At 41.1% G+C, this 26,501-nt stretch overlaps 1 gene segment (V, D, J or C); it reads left to right on the forward strand.

Moving 5' to 3' along the window:
- Positions 1–1,986: 1,986 nt before the first annotated feature.
- LOC125355934 lies at positions 1,987–25,395 on the forward strand. The segment is given in 4 exon segments: positions 1,987–2,072; positions 10,703–10,785; positions 23,686–23,904; positions 25,360–25,395. Coding segments are annotated over 4 exon segments (393 nt in total).
- Positions 25,396–26,501: the final 1,106 nt, after the last annotated feature.

The following is a 26,501-nucleotide window of genomic DNA, read 5'->3' on the forward strand; positions in this document are numbered from 1 at the left end:
TCCCCCATAACATACATCATCTCTGACTTAACTCTAGGGGGATTCAAGAAAACTGTTTCCATATTTTCTATGATCTCAAATATGATGAAGAGGAAAGTATTTTCCCCAACCCAAGAATACCATCTCTTCATTTTTCTGCTCTTAAGTCAGCAATTCTTTTGATAAGTTAATAGAATGAGTTAGCCTTTGTGTACAGCACCTTTAACAAGGGTTACAAATGTGACCAGGGACCAAGCTTCTGACCAATCTATCCATGCTGTGTCTGAGAGTTGAATTCCAGCCTCAAAATGTTAGTATTTTTGGTGAAAAGCCAAAGTACTCTACAAATAGTTCTCTCAAAACCATTATAAATGAATTGGATGGTTGAGGAGCCTTTCAAAAAATCAGGTAGTAAGGGAAAGGCAGGTACAGTCTAGATTCCAGAACTAGTGATTGCCTTCCTCAGAGCCCTCTTCAGTGGCTCGAAGAGCAGCGGGTGATATGACAGAATGGGTTGTGCGTGGTTGGAAGACTGGGTTGGAGGATCTTCAACAGGAGAGCTACCTGATGGGTATGCCTAGTCAGGAGACTCATAGCACCATTCTCTTAGCAAAAACAACATCTGACATTTTATGTAGATAGGATCACCTAGACCTCTGACTGTCCTTAGCCAGTACCTTCAAAAAATTCCTGGTAACCTAATAAGTATTTTGTTTTCTTTTTTTTTTTTTTTTTTTTTTTTTTTTGGCCAGTCCTGGGCCTTGGACTCAGGGCCTGAGCATTGTCCCTGGCTTCTTCCCACTCAAGGCTAGCACTCTGCCCCCTGAGCCACAGCGCCACTTCTGGCCGTTTTCCATATATGTGGTGCTGGGGAATCTAACTGAGAGATTCATGTGTAGGAGGCAAGCACTCTTGCCACTAGGCCATATTCCCAGCCCAAGTATTTTGTTTTCAACTAGCTATGAAGTGTATTAAAGAGAAGTATCATTAATTTTCTACAGAATCTTGCTAAGTAATAAATAAAATAGTATGAACTTGCAAATATGGGTAGATAGATTCAGTTTAGCTAATAAGTGTAAAGTTGGTATTATAAGATCACCTTGTGAATATGGGTTAAAAAATTGGCATAAACCGATTGAACAACTCATGGTGGGAGAAGAAAAAAAGGAGGGGGAGGAGGGAAATGAGGGAGAAGGAAACAAATTGTATAAGAAATTTACTCACTGCCTTATGTATGAAACTCTAACCCCTCTCTACATCAGTTTGACAATAAATAATTACTCACAAAAAAAGATTTCAAACTGAAAATCCCATAAATTGCTGTGTCACAAACCGGACATGAAATGACCAACAAATCTCCCAAAAAGCAAAGCCCAGAGGCTGCTCTAAGAAACCCTTGGGAAAGTGGGAATGATGCTGCCCCATTGCCAATGGGATCCTGAGGAAGGGGAGCTCTCTGCAGGCTTCCTGGTACTCATGATGCTGGGACTCTGTGTCTCCCCATGCACGAATCCCTGAATCTCTCCTGTGCTACACAGTCTGTGACAAGTACACCTGACAAAATAGAGGAGCTTATGTCTTACCTGCTATGTCAGTCATAATGACGCAATGTGTGAATTAAACCAGTTCCAAATGTGGAGACATTCTATTCTCTCCTCACTTTCACTCCCATTTTGATATCCTGAACATGAAACCATCATTTTTCTCTGATTCCTTCCAATTTATAGAGTCATTACAAGGAAAATCAAGAAAACTAGGTCCTCATTCCTGAAGATGCCAATAGATGTATTCAGCAGATAGAATAGCAGATTGATTGACACTTTTGCTCACTTGGTGAAGCACATTTTCTCTTCTAAACCAAGAAACCTGGGCCCCACGGACCTGTGATGATTTCCTGAGATGAACCAGCTCAGAAACTCTTTCCAGTTTTGCCCAGCCATGCTGATTTGCATATGTCTAAATCATAGCCTGTGCCCCACTGACTTCATAACAGGCTGCTCACACCCTGTGCAGGAGTCAGTCCCAGTCAGCCCCCAGCATGGACATGAGGACCCCTGCTCAGCTCCTGGGGCTCCTGCTGCTCTGGCTCCCAGGTAAGGAAGGACAGCACTTCTCCCACCCTGTGTGGTCTGTGCCACCTGGGTCTTCAGGTAAGTCCTCTTAGAACAAGACTAATAGTTTGTGTATTGCTTTTATGTTTCCAATGCCAGGTGCAAGATGTGACATCCAGATGACCCAGTCTCCAGCCTCCTTACCTGCATCTCCAGGAGACACAGTCTCCATCACTTGCCGGGCAGGTCAGAATATCTATAATAGTGTAGCCTGGTAGCAGCAGAAACCAGGGAAAGCTCCAAGGCTCCTGATCTACGGTGCAACATATTTGCTACCCGGGATTCCATCAAGGTTCAGTGGCAGTGGATCTGGGACAGAGTACACTCTCACCATCAGCAGCCTGCAGACTGAAGATGTTGCCACTTATTACTGTCAGCAAGGTAGCATTTATCCTCCCACAGTGATACAAGTCATAACAAAAACCTCCAGGGAAGCAGAAGTGAGAGGCTGGGCTGCCCCAGCTGCTCCTCCTGGGGCCTCCACCTCCTGACAGAGCTTCTCAGATATGGCCAGACTCTTACATTACTACAAGCTTTGGGTTAGCATTTGCAAGGAGGCTCCTCTGTACTCTCTGTATCTTTCCTCCTCTTCAGCTCCAGAAGCACAAACATGGTCATGTCTCTTCTCATATAAGGGAATCTCTTGGGATTCACAAGTGAAACAGAAGCCAGCCAAGACTCTCCAAGTAGAATTTGTTTTCCTCCGGGGAACCAGTTGGATCTACAGTTTTTGAAGTTCTGACATGGCCACAAAATATGGAAGTAAGAAGGTGGGAATCCCTGGTTTGGCTAAGCTGTCCCAAGGTTTGGGTCACATAAGGCAGTGATTCTCCACCCTGTGGAGAAAGCCCTGGCCAGCTGCTGATGCTCTAACCTGCCCCAACAATACCTCCAGTCATTCTCCAGCCTCACCTCTGTTCACAAGTCAGATAGCTTATATCAATAAGCACTAAATTTTCTCCTATCTTCCAAATCTTACAGAGAGTCCCTGAATTGTGAAAATCGCTTGGAAACCAGAGAAGCACCAGTGATTGTAGAAACCCAGCCTAGGGCTTCTACAAGCAACTCTACTGAACACAGTAGTTCATCTGATTGAGATAGCTGGCAACTCAGGATGGTCAAGTTTCCAACAAGTCTCAAAACTTTTCATTTAAGTGATGGCACTAGAATACACAGAAGTGTGAATTTCCGTGTTGTCTTCCAACCTGTGATCTTAACAAAAAATTAACCCCCTGAAGCCTTCAATAATCTTGGAGGAAACTGTAAGAAGGTAGAAAATTTGTGAAATGTCACATTATTCGTGATCTTACCCAACAACAAACCATTGTAAGAACTTTCCTTATAAAGCAAATCAGAAGCAAAATATCAGAACACTTTAAAGTGAGAAAACAAATTTTTTGGTTTAAGATCCTTTTCCTAATGATATGAAGAAGCATTTTAATATGACTTAACCCTATTTATCATTTCTTGTTCATATTTCCTGGCAAGTTGGAGATCTGCTAAACAATAATTACCTGTGACTTACCTTCTAGTATCTTCTCTAGTTTTCTTAGTTTAGATTCAATGTTTCAGGTCAGGAATTAATAACGTGAATCCACTTTGGATTGCTTTTGTAATGGACTGATAAGGGAAGTCGTTTCAATCTTCTTTATGCACCTATCCAATTTTACCAACACAAATTTTTGAATTTGAAGAGACACTCTTCTCTCCAGTGTATGATTGTGAGACCTGATGTAAAAAATCAGATGGTAGCCCCAGCTTCCCTAGAAGTGGAATCCCAGTGGAATCAATCCTGATGACATGGCTCTCCTGGTTCCTGGGAGAGCTGGTTGCATGAAGGAGCTCTTATCAAGGGAAAATTTGCCACATGGGTTTTCCCTCCTGTTCTTGCAATGTTTTCATGTGTGGTCAGCCACTTGCTGAGATGATGTCAGTCTATCATTGCTATTGTCCTGATACAGCACTTCATGTTAACGGCCCTAATGTCTTTAAAAAACAATGTATTTCGTAGCCTCCACTCTCTAAGGGCTCCTCTGACCAAATTGTACTTATTTCCCCGCCTTTCTGCTCTGTACTTTGTTCCTGATTTCACTGGAAGTCTAGATGAAGAAGGCAGGAGTAATGGCCTGAGTGCTGAAATCCCTTGGAATTCACTTGATCAGAGTAGTCCCATCGTGTTTAAAGTCAGTCTCCTCATCTCCCTCAAAGCACTGTGGCATGGAGAAAAGATAGACAAGAAATTGGCTACAATACAACACGAATGGCGTATTGTCCTATACCCGATAAAGTTTTTATTCCCATCTGAATTCTCAGCAGCAGTTTTAAATTTCCTTATCCTTTCCTACTTTGCCACCTCCAGGTGAGCTGTCTCAACTGCTTCCTGAAGCATGTGTCCATTATTTTAAAGCACCCTCCCAGGTACCTCAAAAACTGCTTTCTCAATTCTCTAGGATTGTCTCCATCTACACTAGCTGACTACTCAATGTCACTGTCACAATCAGGAATGTATACATTCCGGAATATTCTTTCCAAGTTGTAGCATGTCAATTTATTTTTAACTTCATGAACAAATTAAGATGCTATGTCAGGCTTCTTTAAACAACTAATCACAGATGGAAAATAGTTTGGGAAATATAGTAATTGTCCAAAACGTGTAAGACTTTTGTTGATATTCTCTAAAATATCACAATATTTAACACTGAAATTATTTAAAGTAGGAGACAATGCATATGGGTCAGATGCAAATTCCATTATTACCAAAGGGTTTTACTGATGGTTTTGGGATTCTCAGAACAGAAGTTAGAGTATCAGACTGTGGTTGCTGGAAAACAGAGTATACTCCTTTCCATAACTTTTAGTAATACACATAAGCATAACGTGGGACAAAATGTGTTTGGAGACACTGTAGGAATGAGAGTATGAGGAACATGTGGGAGAGGTTTGGGGATTTTATGTGGTGGGTTCTGGTTGGGGGTAGGATGGTTTCAGTGAGGAACCCAGGCAGAGGCCTGCTGTGTTTCTTCTGGGCTATCACTGCTGATGGGACCATGGACTGACTTCCTTGATGCTATGTTCATCTCCACTAATTTTCACTGGAATATAATGCATTGTGCAGAACTGTATATGTGCAGATGCCCAAGATTTAGATGTGCTTGTGCAGAAAGACCAGTGGTCACGGCACTCAGTCCTACACATAGCAACACAGGTGAGGGCACTTTCTGGAATGCTTCCAACTTCAGGTGGTGGTCTCACCCAGAATGCATGTCTGGGATTGGGGACACATAGAATGCAGTGACATGCTAACCAGATGTCCAGCATGATCTCCACCAATGAGGAGCTGTGGGTTTAGACACCAGTGCCCAGGATTCAGATCCACATGAGGGATGGTCAGTGATGCCATGAAGGACAAAACGTTCTGCTTACTCAGAGTAAGATTTAGTCTGCAGTCACAGGTATAAGAAAATAGCTCTTAGGTTACATGGTGGCCTTTGTACCATGGGGGCTCTGGTGAACTTGCCCTTCCCAGGTATATCTTCTGCCTGTTCCAAATGAGACCTCCTGTCCCAATTCAAATTTGACGTATGCAATCAAGAAATTAAAACGGTACTGTTATAAGCTGATCTGAATTGGAATCCTCATTATGGTGATTTAGCTTTTAAGAGAACCATTATTGCCATTATCATTGTGTTTAATTAATATTTATTTTTTGAAGCTTGTTTAATCTAAGTTTACCTGAGCAATGGTGATTGTGGCTTTTCATCCCATGATCAATGGGCTTGAGAATAAAGATTGATTTCTTTTCTTCCATGAATAATTTTTTACCAACGACAACATTGGCAGAATATTTTAATAAACAGAAAGACAATTCTGATGGAAACTCTAATGCATTGCCTTCAGAATACAGGCTTAGAATCTTTGCAGCAATGGTATTAAAAATACTTTAGTTGAGGGGCTGGGAATATAGCCTAGTGGCAAAAGTGCTTGTCTCATATACATGAAGCCCCAGGTTTGATTCCTCCATAACACATATATAGAAAATGGCCAGAAGTGGCGCGGTGGCTCACGTGGCAGAGTGCTAGCCTAGAGCAAAAAGGAAGCCAGGGACACTGCTCAGGCCCTGAGTTCAAGCCCCAGGACTAGCAAAAAAAAAAACAACAAAAAAAAAAACAACTTAGTTTATAACACTAAATATAGTATTACAAGAAGCGTTTTGATTTAATAATGAGCAAGTCTGTTACCTATCATGCCATGATGACTTTACTAAAATTATATTTTATGTATGTAACAAAATAAATTAGTTTTTATTTTGTTAAAACCAAGGCTTGAATTCAAGGTTTTGAACTCTCACTTTTTTTCTTGATTATGTCTGGCCCCTGCCACTAGAGATTTGCCTCCATTACAGGTTTTCATTATTTCCTTTATAAAAGAACTCTCCAAGATATGTCTGCCTTCACTAATTACAAAACCTGAATCTCCAGATCTCAAAATCCTAGGTAGCTAGAAATGCTGGCATGAACTAAAAGCAACCAGCTAGATAACAGTGATGTCGGGAGAGGAAATAAATCACATTGAGATGTCCTATGCCAGGACAATGGGTCTTGGTGCAGTTATGCTTAAATTTGTCTTTTTAGACAGAACAAAAATGGGTATATGGTACCTGACTATAGCACGTAAGAAGCAAAGAAAATTTTCAAAAGCTGTTTCCGTGCCCTGTAAGTTCAAGGTGTATACATGTAGCTCTGATGCTTTTGCTCCCACAATCACACAGGAGATGCAGGATACACCCTAGTGAAGAAGACACTCGTTAGACCAATGCAATGCAATGGACTAAACCAGAATTTCCTCAAGGATGCTCGGTCTAATACTGTTGCAAGACCTGATAAAGCATATTGAGGACCAGTGGGAAACCAGCCTAGGATGACTTGCAAATGGCAGCAGAGCCTTTGAGGAAGAGATCACAAAGGTTTCAGGCAATGGACCAGGTCACCTCTCCTCTGCATCCCCATCTAGCATCTGTCAGGGCCTCAGGAGGGAGAGTGTCTCTCAGGCCTTGCTGAGAACAACGTCCTTCCGCTCTCCACAGTTTTCTGATGAGCTCATAGCTGCCAGGATGCTCAGTCTTGGCATCAGAGGAAGAGATCGTTTGCAGACAATTTTGCTTCTTCTGTCACATTCCCTCTAGTGGAGGAAGCACCTAAAGAAACACAGTATCATCAGTGACACCTGTGAGGATCCAAATAAAAAGAAATGGCCAGCCAAGCACCCATGGCTCACACCTGTAATCCCCACTACTCAGGAGACAGATACCTGAGGATCCCAGTTCAGAGCTAGTCCAAGCAGCAATGTCTATGGCATTCTTATCTCCAATGAACTTCCAAAATGTCAAACCAGAGCTGTGGCTCAATGGTCAAACTCCAGCCTTCAGCAGAAGAGATCAGAGAGAGGGTGCAGTCCCTGAATTCAAGATACAGGACACACACACACACACACACAAACACACACACACACACGAAATCTTGTTAATTTGCAGCTTTCCTTATAATTAGGAGGATCTAGAATTGACTTTATAATTTCCTTATTTTTCACAGGGCTTAGTTTTCTTGTCCTTTTATTAGAAAACCACTAGGGGACAGTCAAGGCACATACTCCCAGACACATATCGATTTATAACTCTAGTCTTAACACATTTCCTTGGGGTTTTGTTAATTTGTAAGTGCTTAGTTCAGTTGTGCCCAAACTTGTTTTCTCCTTTCTCAAATGCACACTTTACACTAGGTTTCAAACAAGTTTGTTTTTAGCTGTTTTCATTTTCTTTTATCCGTGTTAAAGTCCCTGATCTCTATCACTAATTATGTAGGTTAAAGTTGAATCTGTGAAATCTTTGTTTTAATCTTAAATCATAACTGATACTAGGAGTACTCATTGTATAAGTAGCAAAATATGTGTGTAACTACATGCAGGTGAACAACACATTTTCTCTTTTGTGGTACAATTTTCACATGAAATTTCCTATTCCCAGTCAAGGATATATCCTTTTCTCCCATAAGACAAGTGTTAGTTCTTTCTCTAGTAGGGATTACTCACTCTCTCAACTTCTTCAGAAATGAGTGCTCTCACAGAACTCATTCTGTACTAAGGCCAGAGCTTTGTGCTCATCCTGTGCTAGCAATCTTAAACACTTAGGCTGCCCACATAACATATCCCAGGACTGTCCAACCAGTACTGCAGAAGGACTGTGTCCTTCTTGAGATTCCATGGAGCTGGGGAATGTGAAGATGGAGCCAAGCACAGGGACCATTTCCTCTGCCAAATCAAACTAGGTGCACATCTGGATGGAAGCAGTCTCCAGTTGTGGCTGTTCCTGAGGCTGTGCTTTATGCAACACATCCTGTTCACACATCCAGACTTACACAGTTGGGTTTTTCTTAACATTGCACGTGGCATGGACTTTATTACATTTCATACAAATTCAGAGCACTTTTATGTCACGTCTCTCCAAAGAAGAGTTTTTCTGCATGGCTCTTGGTTTTACTTGATTATTGCACCCCCTGGCTGATGTGTATATTGCTCCCTAGGGAGGGTCTTCATTTCTCAGAATGAGATACTCAAGTCTCACTTGGTGTTGGCTACTCAGCACTTGTCATTTCAATGCAAAATGAGGTTCCCTACTCAGCTCCTAGGCTGCTAATGCTGTGGGGGGAGATGAGGAAGGAGATGGGGAGGAAGAGTGAGCTCTGATACCCACTGCTCCCCTTGTGTGTTATTCCCTTGTGTGAGATGTCCAGTTCCTGTCCTCTGGGGTGGACATGTAAGGCTTTCATCTGTAAGAATGAGGAAGATCCCGGAAAAAGATACAGGACACACACACACACACACACACACACACACACACACACACACACACATACACACACATGAAATCTTGTTAATTTGCAGCTTGTGTTTCTGGGAAAGATTTTGAAACACGATGGAAAAGGTATAGGAGATTTCTAGACTCCTTTTTAAGTTTGGCAAATCCATGTTTAATACTGTAAGTATTCTGAAACTATGGAAGAAATCCTTTCCAAGTTCTTTCCATTCCTTCTTAAAATCAATCATGAGAAATCATAAAGTTGTCACACATTGTTTCGCTGATATGGAAGACAAGAATGACAGAGATGTTAATGTGCTTCTTTTGTATGGATATTTCAGGATTCAGTGGGAAGCTGTGACAAGCCAAACTCCACTCCTTTTGTCTTTCACTGCTTGAGAGCTGACCTCCATCTCCTGCAGGTCTAGTGAAAGCCTCCCATATAGCAGTGGAGACATATTTGAACTGGTTACTGCAGAAGTCAGATCAGGCTTCCCAGTACCTGATCCATTTGGTTTCCAAGTGGGATTCGAGGATCTAAGACAGGTTGATCAGCACTGGAGCAGGGACACATTTAACACTTACAATTAACTGGGTGGAGGCTGAGGACGTTGCAGTTTTCTACTGCAGGCAAGGCATACATGAACCTCCCAGGGTGGAGCAACCCCAAACAAAGCCTCCCTGCATATGGTGACCCAACTGCCCTCATGTGTTTGTCTGTCTGGGGAGAAGCCCAGCCAATTCTCTTAATCTGGGTGAAAAGAACAGAGTGAAGAGCTGACTTCTGGATTCATCCCAATTCTTCCTGTCTTGTACACCCACAATGATTGAATTCATCCATGACTGCAGTCATCTGATTAAAGCTGAGGATGAATCAACTTTAATCAGTGCCCATCTAATATGAATTCATAAAGAAAATAGAGCTTTCTTATACAATGGACCTCTTATCTTTCACTCCTGCATGGAGAATAATTAAATTTTGTTGTTTGTTACAAAATTTTGACTGCCATTGGCTCATACTCAAGGTCCTAGCTACTTAGGAGCATCTGATCTCAGGATCTCATTTGAAGCCATCAAGAGAAAGGAAAGTCCGTGAGGCTCTTCTCTCCAATTAACTGCCAAAAAGCTGAAATTGGAGCTGTATCTCAAGTGGTAGAATGCTAACCCTGAGCCAAAAATTCATGTCCAGTGCCCCTGCACTGAGCTGAAGCTACAAGAGTGTCAAAAATAGCAAACCAAAACAAAAATCTAAAAGGTAAGAGTAAAAAAAAAAAAGGCTACTCACAAAGGAAAATATCAATTATACATCTAAATATAGGACTAAACCACTGGATAAAGATCAGTGTATTCCGATCTAAATCAAGTTAATAAAATCAAGCTATACAGCCCAAAAGATCTTTTGCTGGTAGTGGGATTTGAACTCAGGAGGTTTCTTGCAAGGCTTGTGTCTAGGCCTAGTCACTTGCAGCTAACCAAACCCCTGCCCAGCCCCACCCAGAGTCCTGCTGATTTGCATGTGCCCACAGCACAGTCAGCGCTCTGCTATCTTCTTAATAGGCTGCTCATCACAGATGCAGGAGTCAGTGCTCATCAGAACACAGCGTGAACATGAGGACCCTCACTCAGCTCCTGGGTCTCCTGCTGCTCTGGATTCCATGTAAGGATGTCCTCAATGTGCTGTAGTCAGGGGTGCTTTGCTATTAATGAAGGTTTCTTACAATATGCTTGACTCTATGTATATTTATTACTTTTCCAATGCTAGGTGCCAGATGTGACATCCAGATGACCCAGTCTCCAGCCTCCCTGTCTGCATCTCCAGGAGGCACAGTCTCCATCACTTGCCGGGCCAGTAGGGACATTAGCAAAAGTTTAAACTGGTATCAGCAGAAACCAGGGAAAGCTCCTATGCTCCTCATTTATTACACATCCAGTTTGGCCTCTGGAGTTCCATCGAGGTTCAGTGGCAGTGGATCTGGGACAGAGTTCACTCTCACCATCAGCAGCCTGCAGCCTGAAGATGTTGCCACTTATTACTGTCAACAATATTGGAGTTGGCCTCCCACAGTGATACAAGCCATAACAAAAACCTCCCAGGGAATCAGAAGTGAGAGGCTGGGTGCCCCAGTTTCTTTCCCCCTGCTCCTACTTGCAAGAACAGGCCTAGACCCCTAGGACAGGAACCCTGCCCAGGCTAGCATGGAGCAGCAATCCTCAAGGCCTCAAACTTCAGACTAAGTGTGATTATAGGCTTAAGCTATCGGTGCTGTTCTGAAAATTGCAATATTAGAATTACATTCCAGACTGTAAATGTGGAAATACCTTTATTTACTTATGTTTCTTTTAACCCTGAACAAGTATATTCACATTGGGCACAGTGATGCCTCTAAGTTATTTTTTCAAATATTTTGTTTTTCCCTCTCCTGGGTCTTGAACTCAGGACCTGGGCACTGTCCCTGGCTTCTTTTTGCTCAAGTCTAGCACTCTACCACTTGAGCCACTGTGCCACTTCTGGCTTTTTCTATATATGTGATGCTGAGGAATCGAACCCAGGGCTTCATGTATATGAGGCAACCACTCTTCCACTAGGCCATATTCTCAGCTATTTCAAGTGTTTTATTTTTAGAATATTACATACTTTATGCTAAATTTGTCAGCAAATCAAGACATTTTCCCAATTCATTTTGTGGGTTTTGTTTTGGTTGTTATTATATTCTCTCTTATTGTATTTGGAGAACCTTAGTATAAATTGGGGGCAGAAGATGATAGTGAACATTTCAGTCTTTAATACAACTTGAGGAGCAACATGTTAAATCCTATATAAATGAATACAATTCTGCAAAGTAGTTAACAATGCTGTAACAGTCACACACACAAGGAAACAGAAGCAGACAGAAGGAACTTTTTTCTTTGACTTTTTAAAATATTTTTATTTTAAGATTTTATTATCAAACTGAATTAAGAGAGGTTACAGTTTCATACATTAAGCATTGGATACATTTCTTGTACTGTTTGTTACCTCGTCCCTTATTCCCCATTCCCCCTTTCCCTTCCCTCCCCCCATGAGTTGTTCAGCTCATTTACACCAAACAGTTTTGCAAGTATTGCTTTTGTAGTTCTTTGTCTTTTTTACCGTGTCTCTCGATTTTGGTATTCCCTTTCAATTTCCTAGTTCTAATACCAGTATACACGGTTTCCAATATACTCAGCTAAGATACAGAGATAGTGTAGGTACAACCACAGGAACGTGATACAAGATCATCACTAATAGAAGCTACAGTTACACATGGCACGTTGAAAGTAGTTACAGCTGTGATATAACAATTGTTTCCATAACATGGAGTTCATTTCACTTAGCATCATCTTATGTGTTCATAAGGGTATAGCTATTGGGCTCTTGTGATCCTCTGCTGTGACTTGCCTAAACCTGTGCTAATTATTCCCAATAAGGGAGACCATAGAGTCCATGTTTCTTTGGGTCTGGCTCACTTCACTTAGTATAACTTTTTCCAAGTCCTTCCATTTCCTTAAATGGGGCAATGCCATTCTTTCTGATAGAGGCATAAAATTAACTGATGCCATACTCTATTAAGCAAGGGAGGAAGGGAAGGAGGGAGGGAGGGCGGCAGGGGCCTGGGAGTCACATTATGTGACCTCAAGCCCTGCACAATGACAGCTGGACTGTGTCAGGCAGAGAATGTGGCTTAGCGGTAGAGTGCTTGCCTAGCATGCATGAAGCCCTGGGTTCAATTCCTTGGCACCACATACGCAGAAAAGGCCAGAAGAGGCACTGTGGCACAAATGGTAGAGTGCTAGCCTTGAGCAAAAAGAAGCCAGGGACAGTGCTCAGCCGACTGGCAAAAAACGAGACAGCTGGATTGTGGCAGTGGAAGTGCTCTTCACCCTGAGTGCACAAAGTTATTCCTGCGGTTGAAATGGCACAAATGAAGATTCTCTCTTGAAACACATGGGGAAGAAGGGAAAGAACAGAATTTAATTTTTATAGGGAAACTAGAAGATTGACAGGTCATCATCCAGAGCCAGAGAACTGAAGCCAAAGCATAGAGCTGCTCACACTGTCCATTGAGCCGTGCATGGGTGAAGACCAGCCATCCGATGAACACAACATGGACCAGCAGGAAAAACCCAACGTGCGTTCCACATAGACCTGGTTTTCACACTGCTAGATAGCAGAGACCCTGAAATCACTGTGATTTTTCACTCATAACAGTTACCTCATTAATGAGCACCTGCTTGTGTGGCTCCATACTTTTGGTGTCACTGTCTCTCTGTCTCATATGGTTCTCTATAGTAATCAGTTGATAAAATTTTCACCTTGACTCCTGGAATGTTCATGTTAGATTAAAGAACAATTTCACTGCCATCAAGTTTAAGTGAGACCCATTTAAGTGTATGTTTTTAAATTTACACGTGTCAAGTATACATGCCTTGGCAAAAAAAATGAGATGCTAACAGATAAGAAAAAAAAGATATCCTGCACAGTGATGCATGCCTATAATTTCACTACACAGGAGGCAGAAGTAGAAGCATCTCAGTCCAGGGTCACCTCAGGCATTTTTCAGATATGTCAGCTGATATCTGAACAATGAATTTAAGCAAAATCAGTTGAGAGGGCTGGGACTATTGCCTAGTGGCAAGAGAGCTTGCCTTGTATACATGATTCCCCAGCACCACATATATAGAAAACGGCCAGATGTGGTGCTGTGGCTCAAGTGGTAGAGTGCTAGCCTTGAGCTAAATGAAGCTATAGACAGTGCTTAGGCCCTGAATTCAAGCCCCAGGACTGGCAAAACAAAAACAAAAACAAAACAAAAAACATGCTGAAGAATTCCATGGTTTGTCTGAATTATACATCTCTATAAAACTGTATTAATTGCACATTTCCTACCTCTGATTTCTACATAATATGCAGATTTTATTAAGCAAAATAAAATGACTAAACCTAAACCTTTAAACAAACACCTAGAAAATAAAAAATAACTCAGTATTTATGCAAATGGTTCCTTTTTCGAGAAAAGTGTAAAAAGTACCTGGGAAGGGGTTGAAGAATTAGGAAGCAGATTGAGAACAGGAGGAATCATGAAGGTACACGCATTAGATCTCTCTTGCTTCTCTTGAGCATAGTTAATATCTGCTCACAGAAGAGGCCCCACCCTCCTGGTGTCTCTTTCCACCTCACTGACAGTTTGTCTCCCACCACTGCACCCAGCAGGACATTTGCATATTGCTCCCTAGGGAGGAGCTTCCCTGCAAGTCCAGCATAAAAGCTCAGCTCTCAGCTGCCTGCACTGACCAGGACTGCTCCCTCTCACCATGAGGTGCCCTGCTCAGCTCCTGGGGCTGCTCATGCTCTGGATCCCAGGTCAGAACACACTAGAGAGGAGGGAGAGGAGGGGGAGGGGCAGAGCTCTGGAGCCCACTGCTCCCCACATGTTTTGTGTTGTGCATACTAATGAGATATGCAGATTTGCTCTCATGGATGGACATATATATATGATATATATAATATATACATATATATAATATATATGATATATATAATATATACATATATAATATATATACATATATATATATATATATATATATATGTCTGTGAGAGTGAGAGGATTGCAGGAGTAACACAGACCTGTGCTATTCTTAGGATGAAATAAGGGGAACATATTGGCAAATTCTACAGGTCCTCGTGGTTTACAAGTGCCAATGTGTGTGTGTGTGTGTGTGTGTGTGTGTGTGTGTGTGGTGTTTAATGAGCATATGGTGCATAAAGCAACATTAAAATTTATCTTCTGAAATAAATTAAGAAAGATGATCATGAAAATGACTCATAAAGCTTGTGATTAACCCCGTCCATGTCTCTCATTATTTTAGGAATGAATGGAGATGTTGTGATGACCCAGACTCCACTCTCCCTTCCTGTCACTCTGGGAGAGCCGGCCTCCATCTCCTGCAGGTCTAGTCAGAGCCTCCTGCATAGCGATGGAAACACATATCTGAGTTGGTACCTGCAGAAGCCAGGCCAATCTCCACAGCTCCTTATCTATAAGGTTTCCAACCGATTTTCTGGGGTCCCAGACAGGTTCCATGGCAGTGGGTCAGGCACGGATTTCACACTGACCATCAGCAGGGTGGAGGCTGAGGATGTTGGGGTTTATTACTGCATGCAAGCTACATATTACCCTCCCACAGTGATACAACCCTGAACAAAAACCTCTCTGCTTGAGGTGGCCCAGCTGTCAAATGTGGCTGGTTTGGGGAGCAATCTTTCCTAAGTGAGTGTGAGTGCAAAGAGCTGGTGCAGGCAGCTCAATACATTTCAGCTGAGCTCAGGGTACCATGAGTGTTTCTGCTAAACCTTAAGATATACTGGGACAAAAGCCATGGCTCAGGCAGCAGGAGAATAAATATGGCTCGTTGAGTGGCTCGCTGATAAAATAATTCATGATAAACTTGATTAAATCCTCCTTCTGTTCCTATCTGTTCTTATGTCATGTATTAATTGGATTTGAGTACCACTAATTGGGCAATACTTGGTATGATTAAGAAGAGGTGTTTTTCAATAATTCTCTCCTTGGGCTGATGTGGTGGGAAGATACCAGCTCAGTTTTAGCTTCAGCTATATTGAGAATTTGAAGCCACTCTTGGTTACATAATAAAACCCTGGTCTAAAGCAAAACAAAACAATCACAGCAAATGAGTAAATCTTCCATTATGTTGTTCAGGTCTGGTGTTTTGTCATGGGTACTGAGATAAATAACTTCCACAACCCAGTGTAGGAAAGTCATGAGGGAGGCATTCGTGCTGTCATGTTTTCATGTAGGAAAGAATTTTTGCTGAAGACCATTCCTGCAAGAACTCATGTCATGTGATCATAAGAACCAAGAGATGGAGAGAGCTCTTATCAATGCAGATTCTCTGGGGAAAGTAGGGTACTGTTTTTTGTACACATAGTAAAAATTTGTATGCAGCAATATCTGGAACTGCTGTTCACATGTGTGAATGTATAATGTGTCAAATACCAGTGGGTGTGAAAATACAAGAAAGTTGGCAGTTGGCCCAAACAGTTTCAAAGTCATGTCACATTTCCACATCCAGTGGAATCCGGTGTCTTATGAACAGTTTGATGGAAATAAATTTTTATGGACTTGCTGAGAAGTACACAAAACGAGCTAAATATTCCAAAAGTAATGAATACTTTTATTAGGTGGTTAATTTTTTTTTTCTGTTTCCATCCTCCTGCTTCCTCTATTTAGCACGTGCCGCTCCCCTACCCCTCATCCCTATAGACATAATGGAGTAACCTAAACCGCTTTTCCTTATGGGGAGATATCAGGGGTTCCTGAGCAAGGAGATGTGAGATCACGATAGCCATTCTCCATTCAACACAACATCATCAGAGAGAACTTTGAAACTGATAACCCTAGAGGTGGCCCAGCAGAGCCTATGTGGTTGGTGTCATGGAGACAAAACACACAGGACACGATGAGCAGAAGACCAAACAGCACCTGCAACACTGAGGGGACAGTAGAGACAGAGCCCAAAGCTCATGTGACAGGTATCTATTGAGGGTGATCTTTGCAGCCTTGAGGAAAAATATTCCCAGTAAGTGGGGGATTTCCACTTTCTTCTCCCCACCCACATCCTTTCTCTTGAATCAGATCACAACAAATTGCTGTGGCAATGGCATGATGGGAGAACATGGCTTGTCAACCTCCAAAGCTCAGCTCACTTCTCTTTGCTCACTTGACTTTCTCTGCCTCTGTCCAGGTTAAAAAAATTTGCCTCTGTCCAGTTGTGGTGACTATGACCAAAAAAGAGCATAGCAAATGCTCATTAGTTCAACTGGTATGAGTTATTTATATATTCAGGAATTCTAGATCACCCAATCCATATTTCTTCCATTGCTTTCTGGTATTATCAAGAAATCACTACATTATATACTTTCCATATTTGTGAAGTGCTCATTTTTGGAGAAATGTTTTAAGCCCATCAAGGCCTTATCAGGAAATGGAAATTATTTTCACTTTTAATGCAGTTCATATTTTAGAGAAGGCATTATCAGCAATGTGTGATTTTAGAAAGAATGAAAATGCTATCTTCTCAGAAAAAAACTCACATGGCATACTCATTTGGCAAAAATTAATCTTAGTTCTATATTCTAGAAATCATCTATTTTGGAAAAACACATTTCATAATTTCTGATTAAAATGGTATTAAAATATTTTTTGGAACAAGTTAGCTTCGTTGCTGTTACATACAATGCCATTCACAGTATAAGGCTATTTCAATCATCTGGGGAAACAATCTTTTTTAGTCAGATTGATTTTATCATGGGGAAAATGATTCTGTGGTTTTTACAATTGTATATTGTGCAAAAATGAAATTATATATATATATATGAAGTAGTTGGCGACATAGTTCTTCATAATATATATACATGTATACATATATATATATATATAATCACAAGTGTTAGTATACACATCCAAAGTTCTGCTGATTTCACTCAATTACCAGATATGTGTGAGAACTCGGTGCATACATCTTCGAGCTTGATATATGAATCAAAAACGAAAGATGTAAAATATTGGAAATAGATTTAGAGCAATAATGGAATATTCAAGTACTCTATTTTCACTAACATTGAATATAAGTAGAAGACTAGGAATGAAAAGGATGAAAGCATTTATTTCCATAAAAATATAGAACAATTATATCTTCAAGATATAATGCATATTACACCACCAACTGCATAATACACATTTTTTCTCATAGAACATTCTTTATGTGATTATAACTTTCAAAAAGTCTTAATAAACTTAAAAAGAGTAGAAGAAATCAATTTACTTTTACTAATGTGAAAGGATGGACATTGCAAATCAACAGCAAAAGAAAATCTGAAAATTTTACAAATTTCTGGGAAGAAAAGATTAAATTGTTTTCTTAAAGTTGATCTAAGAAGAAATCCAAAGGCATACTTGAAAATTATCATGACAAAAATGTAAAAGCAAACTATTATACTAAACTTATGAGATTCAGAATACATTGGTATTAGAGCAACAATATATTACCATGAGTGCCTACTTAATAAAGAGCAGAGTTCTTGAATTACATTTATTTTTAGAAAACTGGCTTCAAAAAATCACCTTTGTAGAAACTTAAATTTCTTTCACCCTCAAGAATCATGAACACTCACAGGATCAACAGAAATGATAAAGTTAGCTGGGCACAGGTGTTTCACACCCGTAATCATAGTACACTGGAGGCTAAGATCTCATGATTGCAGTTGAAAGCGACCCCAAAGTCCAGGCAGAAAAAAATTCTGAGAATTTTGTTGTTGTTGCTGGTTCTGGGATTTGAACTCAGGGCCTTTGGGCTGTCTCCACTTTTTTGCTCAAGGCTAGCACTCTACTACTTGAGCCACAGGTCTACCTCAGTCTTATTTAGTTTATTCTCTGGTGGTTAATTTGAAATAAGAGTTCGATGGACTTTACTGCTCAAGCTGAGTTCGAACTATGATTCTCGATCTCAGCCTCCTGAGTACCTAGGATTACCAGTATATACGAGCCACCAGCACCCATCTAAGACAGAGATAGCTGTTAACCATCAAAAGGCCTGTAGGGAAGACCTGGCTCATGTATACAGTGCTAACCTTGAGTGAAAAGGTCAAAGGACAGCCCAGTTCTGACACAGAAATAAAGTAAAGTGAGTCACAAAGTTAGAAAAACTACCTAAAGTGGTTTAAAAGGAAAAGAAGACAAACTGAGCAACTTATAGACAACATTTCCAACTTAAGGCCCAAGTCCCCTCACAGTTCAGTGGCAGTAGGTTAAACAATGATGTCTCTCTGAGCAGAAGTAGCGTCTTGGAGGTACAGGTGTGGGAGGATAGGGAGAGGAGGGAGAAGAAGAGACATGGAAAGGGACTGAGGGACTGTATTTGTGTTTGGGGAGGGGAACCAAGAGTTGGGGAGAGAGAAAGGAGAGGGTGATGAGGTGACTGTAACTGAAGTACAGTGTATGATTGTATAAAATCAGTATAAAAATCATGAAAAGGGAACAACAGAAGAGTAAAGTGCAGTAGTAAACTTGATCAAATAAAGTGTATTTATGTATGAATGTCTCATAATGAAGCCTCTTTGCAAAAGTAATATATGCTCAAGGAAATGTAGAGTAGGAAGAAGACAGAGAGATAGAGGAGGAGGACAGCAGAAGGAGGAGGAGGGAGAGGAGAAGGCAGAGGAGAAAGAGGTGATTAGTGAAATCTAATTCCTGAGATCCTACAAGATATAATTTGACAGTATGACCATTAGATGGCACACTACACACACAGAGCTTCCTCTGAGAAACACCAGGGAACTAAAAGAAATATGTCTGTTGTCACTAGCAACACCCCCTGGAACCCTGAACAGTGCAACAGTCCAAAACACAAACTCCTCATTTAGGACTTGCCCTTAGCAGGGTGAATTTGAGGGCAAAAGTCCTCTGCCTTTACTGGTTCTGAGACATGAGCCTGGCATTGCCTCTATCCCTGTCTTCTCTATGCCACCAAAGCCATCTTTAAAGGAAGGGATATTTGGAGAAATGTCCTGCAAGAGGGAAGTGAACATTAAGAAGGAGGGTAGAGGGAGAATCCAGTCATAAAATCCAAGGATTATCCTACAAAATGAAGAAGATTGAGAAAAGGTATGTTGGAAGGGATGGGACAGAATGAGGCAGGGGTGGTATTGAACAAGATGCACTGTATTCTTAAACAGTCTTGTTAGAGGGCAACTCTTTATACAGCTACTTACAGATAAGTTTTAAAGGAGAAGTCATACAGGGAGGAACAAATTCCACAGCAACAATGCTGTTGGAAGAAAAGATACATGGGGGCTGGGGATATAGCCTAGTGGCAAGAGTGCCTGCCTCGGATACACGAGGCCCTAGGTTCGATTCCCCAGCACCACATATACAGAAAACGGCCAGAAGCGGCGCTGTGGCTCAAGTGGCAGAGTGCTAGCCTTGAGCGGGAAGAAGCCAGGGACGGTGCTCGGGCCCTGAGTCCAAGGCCCAGGACTGGCCAAAAAAAAAAAAAAAAAAAAAAAGAAAAGATACATGGGTGTGCTGACTCAAGACCTGCTCCCAGGCATCGAGCCTTGTGAGGACATGGCAAGAAAGAGATCCATCAGGACATCCAGCTCTCGGACTTCCCCAGCCTCCAGAACTTTGAGAAGACAAATTCCCGTGGATCAGTTTCCCCTGCTCCAGGAATTTCATTCCCTATGGCAATAGAAACAAGGTTAGGATTCCATATCCAGAGGTTAAAACCTAAAGGCTGATCCTGTTCAAGAGAACTTGTTTGGTGTATTAGTTTGTTTGGTTTGACATATACATTCTTGTCATGTCCTCACAATGCAATGCAAGTTGATTATGGGTTTTCTTTCCTTCTTTTGGTGTTCTTTTTATCCTAAATGGGATCTTTATCCAAATTATAAAGCTGGAGGTTAAGACCAAGAAACCCAGGGAGACCAGGGAGACAGCCTCTTCAACAAATGGTGCTGGCAGAATTGGCTAAACATCAGTGGAAAACTAAAATTAGATACTTATATATCACCTTGAAGCAGAATAAGTTCCAAATAGATCAAAGATATTACATGAAAGTAAAGCCCTCAAAACATTAGAGGATGGGATAGGAGAAATACTATGGCTTCTTGGCATAGGTCAAAACTTCCTTAATAAAGACACAGAAACACAACAAATTAAAACAAATTAGATAAATGGGATTGCATGAAACTGCAGAGCTTCTGCATGGCAAAGGACATAGCTAGCAACATAAATAAAAAGTCCACAGATTGGGAGAAGTTCGTCACATACAACAGACAAGGGCCTCATATCCAAAATATACTTAGAACTGAAAAAACTAAGTTCCCCCTAAACATATGTTCAAAGAAACAACTGTTCCATTAACAAGTAGGCTGAAGACTTAAAGAGAGACTTCTCTTCAAAGGAAACAAGAAAGGCCAATGAGCACATGAAGAAATGCTCAACACCTTTGGCCACTAAAGAAATGCAAATCAAAACCATATTGAGATTCCACCTGTCCACAGTTAGAATAGCATTATGATGAAACCTAATAACAACAGATGATGACAGGGAGATGGCCAAAAAGGAAAGCTACTACACTGTTGGTTGTAAACATGTTAAACCACTCTGGAATGCAGTATGGAGGTCCCTCCATACACTAAACATAGAGCACCTCTATGGCCCAGCAAACCTACTCTTGAAAATGTGCCCAAATGACCACAAACAAGACTTACTGATGCTACTAGCACAACTATGTTGATTGCAGCATTTTTTACCATTGCGAAGGTATGGAATCAACTCAGATCCCCCTCAGTAGATGAATGATCAAGAAGATGTAGCATATATTCACAATGGAATTCTATGCTTCCATCAGAAAGGATGGCATTACCCCATTTTTAAGAAAATGGAAAGATTTGGAAAAAGTCATATAAAGTAAAGTATGACAGAGTCAAAGAAACATAAGCTCCATGGTTTCCCTTTTGTAATATTTAGTATATGTCTAGGTTAGTCATAGAAGAGGATTACTGTAAGTCAATAGCTATAAACATATGACTATTTAAGATGAAGCTAATTGAAATGAACTCCAAGATATGGAAAGAAGAGGTTTTTCCTTGATTTTTTTTAAAGTACTGTATGAAGTTATTTCTATTTTCTTTATTTCCCTTAGTTTATCCCCTGTTGTCACTACATTCATTTTGGTACCCTGTGTCACGTCATTTGTGTATATGTATACACACACATAAATACACACATATACATATATATGCTTATCTGAATTAGGTAAGGGAAGGGTAAAAACAAACAAAATAGTGACACTTAGAAGAAAACAATTTTATGTTGGAAATGAACTTTACAACTTAGGGGTATTGGGGTAGGCAGGGAAAATGGAAGAAAAATGAGGGAGGGGGTTAACAATGTTTGACAAGAAATGTTCTCATTACCTTACATATGCAACTGTAACTTCTCTGTACATCCCCTTGACAAGAAAATTAAATTTAAAAAAAGAATTCAGAAACAAATATTGATGAGGAAAATAAATAAACAAAACAAAGGAACCATGATTGGGAATATTATAAAGCATGGAAATACGTCATTTCCAACTGAAGTTGGAGAAAACAAAACACAACAATGGATTTTCCTTCCAGAGTAAGATCAGAAGGATAATCCTAGCAAAAGATCACAATAGCTCAAAAGCTATGTCCAGATGAATACATAAGATGATGCTAAATGAAATGAACTCCAAGTTATGAAAACAAGTGCTTTATCATTGTTGTTATTTTCAACATGCCATGTGACATTCTGCCCTTTTCCTTTTGTCATTTTTTCCCACAGTTTTACCCCTGGTATCACTGTAACTGATTTTGGTACCTTGGATATTGTATATAGGTGTATTGGAACTAGGGAAGGGAAAAGGATTCCAAAATGGAGAGTCAAAGGACCAAAAGGGAAACCAATGCAACAGCAACACTTAACAAAACTATATGGTATAAACCAACTGCAAAACTCATGAGTGGGGAGGGAAATGGGAGAGGGTAAGGCATAGGGGGGGGGAATGAGGGAGGAGGAAACAAATTGTACAAGAAATGTACCCACTGCCTTACGTATGAAACTCTAGCCCCTCTGTACATCAGTTTGACAATAAATAATTACTCAGAATAAAAAGATTTCAAAATGAAAATTCCATAAATTGCTGTGTCACGAACCTGACATGAGATGACCAACAAAGCTCCCAAAAAGCAAAGCCCAGAGGCTGCTCTAAGAAACCCTTGGGAAAGTGGGAATGATGCTGCCCTATTGTCAGTGGAATCCTAAGGAAGGGGAGCTCTCTGCAGGCTTCCTGGTACTCATGATGCTGGGACTCTGTGTCTCCCCATGCACGAATCCCTGAATCTCTCCTGTGCTACACAATCTGTGACAAGTACACCTGACAAAATAGAGGAGTTTAGGTCTTACCTGCTATGTCAGTCATAATGATGCAATGTATGAATTAAATCAGTTTCAAATGTGAAGACATTCTATTCTCTCCTGACTTTCACTTCCGTTTTGATATCCTGAACATGAAACCATCATTTTTCTCTGATTCCTTCCAATTTAAACAGCAATTCCAAGGAAAATCAAGAAATTAGGTCCTCATCCCTGAAGATGCCAATAGATGTATTCAGCAGACAGAACAGCAGATTGATTGACACTTGTGCTCTCTGGGTGAAGCACATTTTCTCTTCTAAACCAAGAAACCAGGGTCCCACAAACCTGTGATGATTTCCTGAGACCAGCCAGCTCCCCAGCTCTTTCCAGTTTTGCCCAGCCCTGCTGATTTGCATATGCCTAAATCACAGCCTATGCCCCAATGACTTCATAACAGGCTGCTCACACCCTGTGCAGCAGTCAGTCCCAGTCAGCCCCCAGCATGGACATGAAGACCCCTGCTCAGCTCCTGGGGCTCCTGCTACTCTGGTTGCCAGGTAAGGAAGGACAGCACTTCTCCTACCCTGTGTGGTCTGTGCTGCTTGGGTCTTCAGGTAAGTCCTCTTAGAACAAGACTAATAGTTTGTGTATTGCTTTTATGATTCCAATGGCAGGTGCCAGATGTGACATCCAGATGACCCAGTCTCCAGCCTCCCTACCTGCATCTCCAGGAGGCACAGTCTCCATCACTTGCCAGGCCAGTCAGGGTATCTATGGTAATTTAGCCTGGTATCAACAGAAACCTGGGAAAGCCCCAAAGCTCCTGATCTATGGTGCAACCAGTTTGCAACCGGGGATTCCATCAAGGTTCAGTGGCAGTGGATCTGGGACAGAGTACACTCTCACCATCAGCAGCCTGCAGCCTGAAGACATTGCCACTTATTACTGTCAACAGTATAGGAATTGGCCTCCCACAGTGATACAAGTCATAACAAAAACCTCCATGGAAGCAGAAGTGAGAGGCTGGGCTGCCCCAGCTGCTCCTCCTGGGGCCTCCACCTCCTGACAGAGCTTCTCAGATGTGGCCAGACTCTTACATTACTACAAGCTTTGGGTTAGCATTTGCAAGGAGGCTCCTCTGTACTCTCTGTATCTTTCCTCCTCTTCAGCTCCAGAAGCACAAACATGGTCATGTCTCTTCTCATATAAGGGGATCTCTTGGGATTCACAAGTGAAACAGAAGCCAGCCAAGACTCTCCAAGTAGAATTTGTTTTCCTACTGGAAACCAGTTGGATCTACAGTTGTTGAAGTTCTGACATGGACACAAAATATGGAAGTAAGGGGGTGGGAATCCCTGGTTTTCTAAGCTGTCCCAGTGTTTGTTCACATAAGGCAGTGATTCTCCACCCTGTGGAGAAAGCCCGGGCCGGCTGCTGATGCTCTAACCTGCCACAACAATACCTCCAGTCATTCTCCAGCCTCACCTCTGTTCAGACGTCAGATAGTTTACATCAATAAGCACTAAGTTTTCTCCTATCTTCCAGATCTTATAGAGGGACCCTGAATTATGAATATCGGCAGGAAACCAGATAAGCACCAGTGATTGTAGAAACCCAGCCTAGGGCTTCTACAAGCAACCCTACTGAACACAGTGATTCATCTGATTGAGATAGCTGGCAGCTCAGGCTGGTCAAGTAACAATCCTCAAAACTTTTCATTTCAGTGATGGCACTAGAATACATGGAAGTGTGAATTTCAGTGCTGTCTTCCAACCTGTGATCATAACAAAAAGAAATGAAAACACACACACACACACACACACACACACACACACACACACACACACACACGGGGGGGGGGGGGAAATGGTACAGGAACAGCCATGAAGAAAGGAAGGTAGGTCACGTGGTAAAAATCTTCTCTTGGTTCAATGTTCAGCCCGCCTCATATGTTCAGCTGGAGATACTGGTCGAGTTGATACTGAGCTGTGAAACAGAAGGATATTGAGATGCATTTCTTGGGAAAGATCACAGAATTAAAGGGACCTCTGGTCATAGTCTGATGCTACTGCAAGCTCATGAGGAAGAACATCATGTAGCACTCTGGATCTGTAGTATCCCAAATGGTTTTAAATATTTCCTGATCAAATGCAAATTATCTCATATCATAACTTTCTAATCAATCTAGCAGCGTCTACCTAAGCATCCAAAGGTTGATTCTGCCTCCACCATATACCTGGGCATGAGTGATAAAGAATGGCCATTCAGAAGCAACTAGAGAGCTAAAATATTGGTGACCAGAAATAAACTCAATGGGACTCCAGTAACTTGTAAACAAAAGGGAAAAACTAACACCTCACTGTAGGAAGAACCATAGGATTCAGGAAGGTTTTTATACATTTATAGCTTAATCCCTTAATCATTTCCACAGTCTAAATATCAGCGAACATCCCATGGAAAGTTATAATCTGGTCTTTTTAAGACTCTATCTGTGCCCACTTGTTAATGTAGTTCATGCAATTTCCAAAGCTCAGCTGGATTCACGTTGCTCTGTAAAAATCCCTCTAGTTAAGATACAGCAGAACCTCTATGAGCACATATGTTTGATTAATTTTATTAAAGATCCAAATGACATCTTATCTACAAAGTCTCATTCCTTCTCTAGAATGTCATATCATCTTATTTTCATTTCACTCATAACATTCCAATATTGTCAAAAGCCAATGTTTGAAAGTAATTTTTTAAATTTACATCCATATCTGTCAATGTTAGATACATTGAGCACTATGTGAATTAATAAATACATGATTAGCAAGAACTTGCAGACATGTGAAAAGAAAACTAAAGAATGAATGATAATGATGTCATCATCAAAATTGCATGCAGAGGTTAATGAAAACAATGAATACATTTTGATAATAAACTTGTCAACGTATACAACTTTAAACATCATCCACTTAAAATACTTCTCTAAGAATGTGTGTGTGTGTGTGTGTGTGTGTGTGTGTGTGTGTGTGGTGTGTGTGTGTGTTATATCTTCTCATTTTCCAATGGTAATAGACTTTGGGAGATAAATCTAGACCGTCGTATCTGTGATTTGTTTTTCAAGATTCAGCAAGTGTAGTGAGACACAAATATTGCTAGTAGACTTCTATAGAAAAAGAATGGTCAGAAGTATAGCAAATAGAGCCTGCTAGTCCAGTCAATAAAAAATGATGTCTTATTTTCCATCCTCCCTGGAACTAGATCATGTCAAGCTGTCTGCTGGTAACTTTTGAAGTTCGGCCCATAAAAATACAGGCCACGTTTCATGGCCATTGGCAGCCATGCATCAGTAATATTCTCAGAGTCCCCAGGCTCAACCTTGTCATTGCTGAAAGGAAAGTTAGGGTCACTTTTACTTGCTGAACTGGCGGGGACATCCAGGGCAAAGGCAGAGATGTGACAAATGAGGTCTTTAAATCTATGTGCAACTCTTGCACAGATCCCACTGGTTTCTACACATAGATCTGCATTGGCTTGAGAAGGGATCCAGACTCCTCCTGGAGAAGCAGACAGCAAAGCTATGGTCTA

The sequence above is a fragment of the Perognathus longimembris genome, chromosome 8 (assembly GCF_023159225.1).
Source record: "Perognathus longimembris pacificus isolate PPM17 chromosome 8, ASM2315922v1, whole genome shotgun sequence".
In the NCBI taxonomy this organism is placed as follows: Eukaryota; Metazoa; Chordata; class Mammalia; order Rodentia; family Heteromyidae; genus Perognathus; species Perognathus longimembris.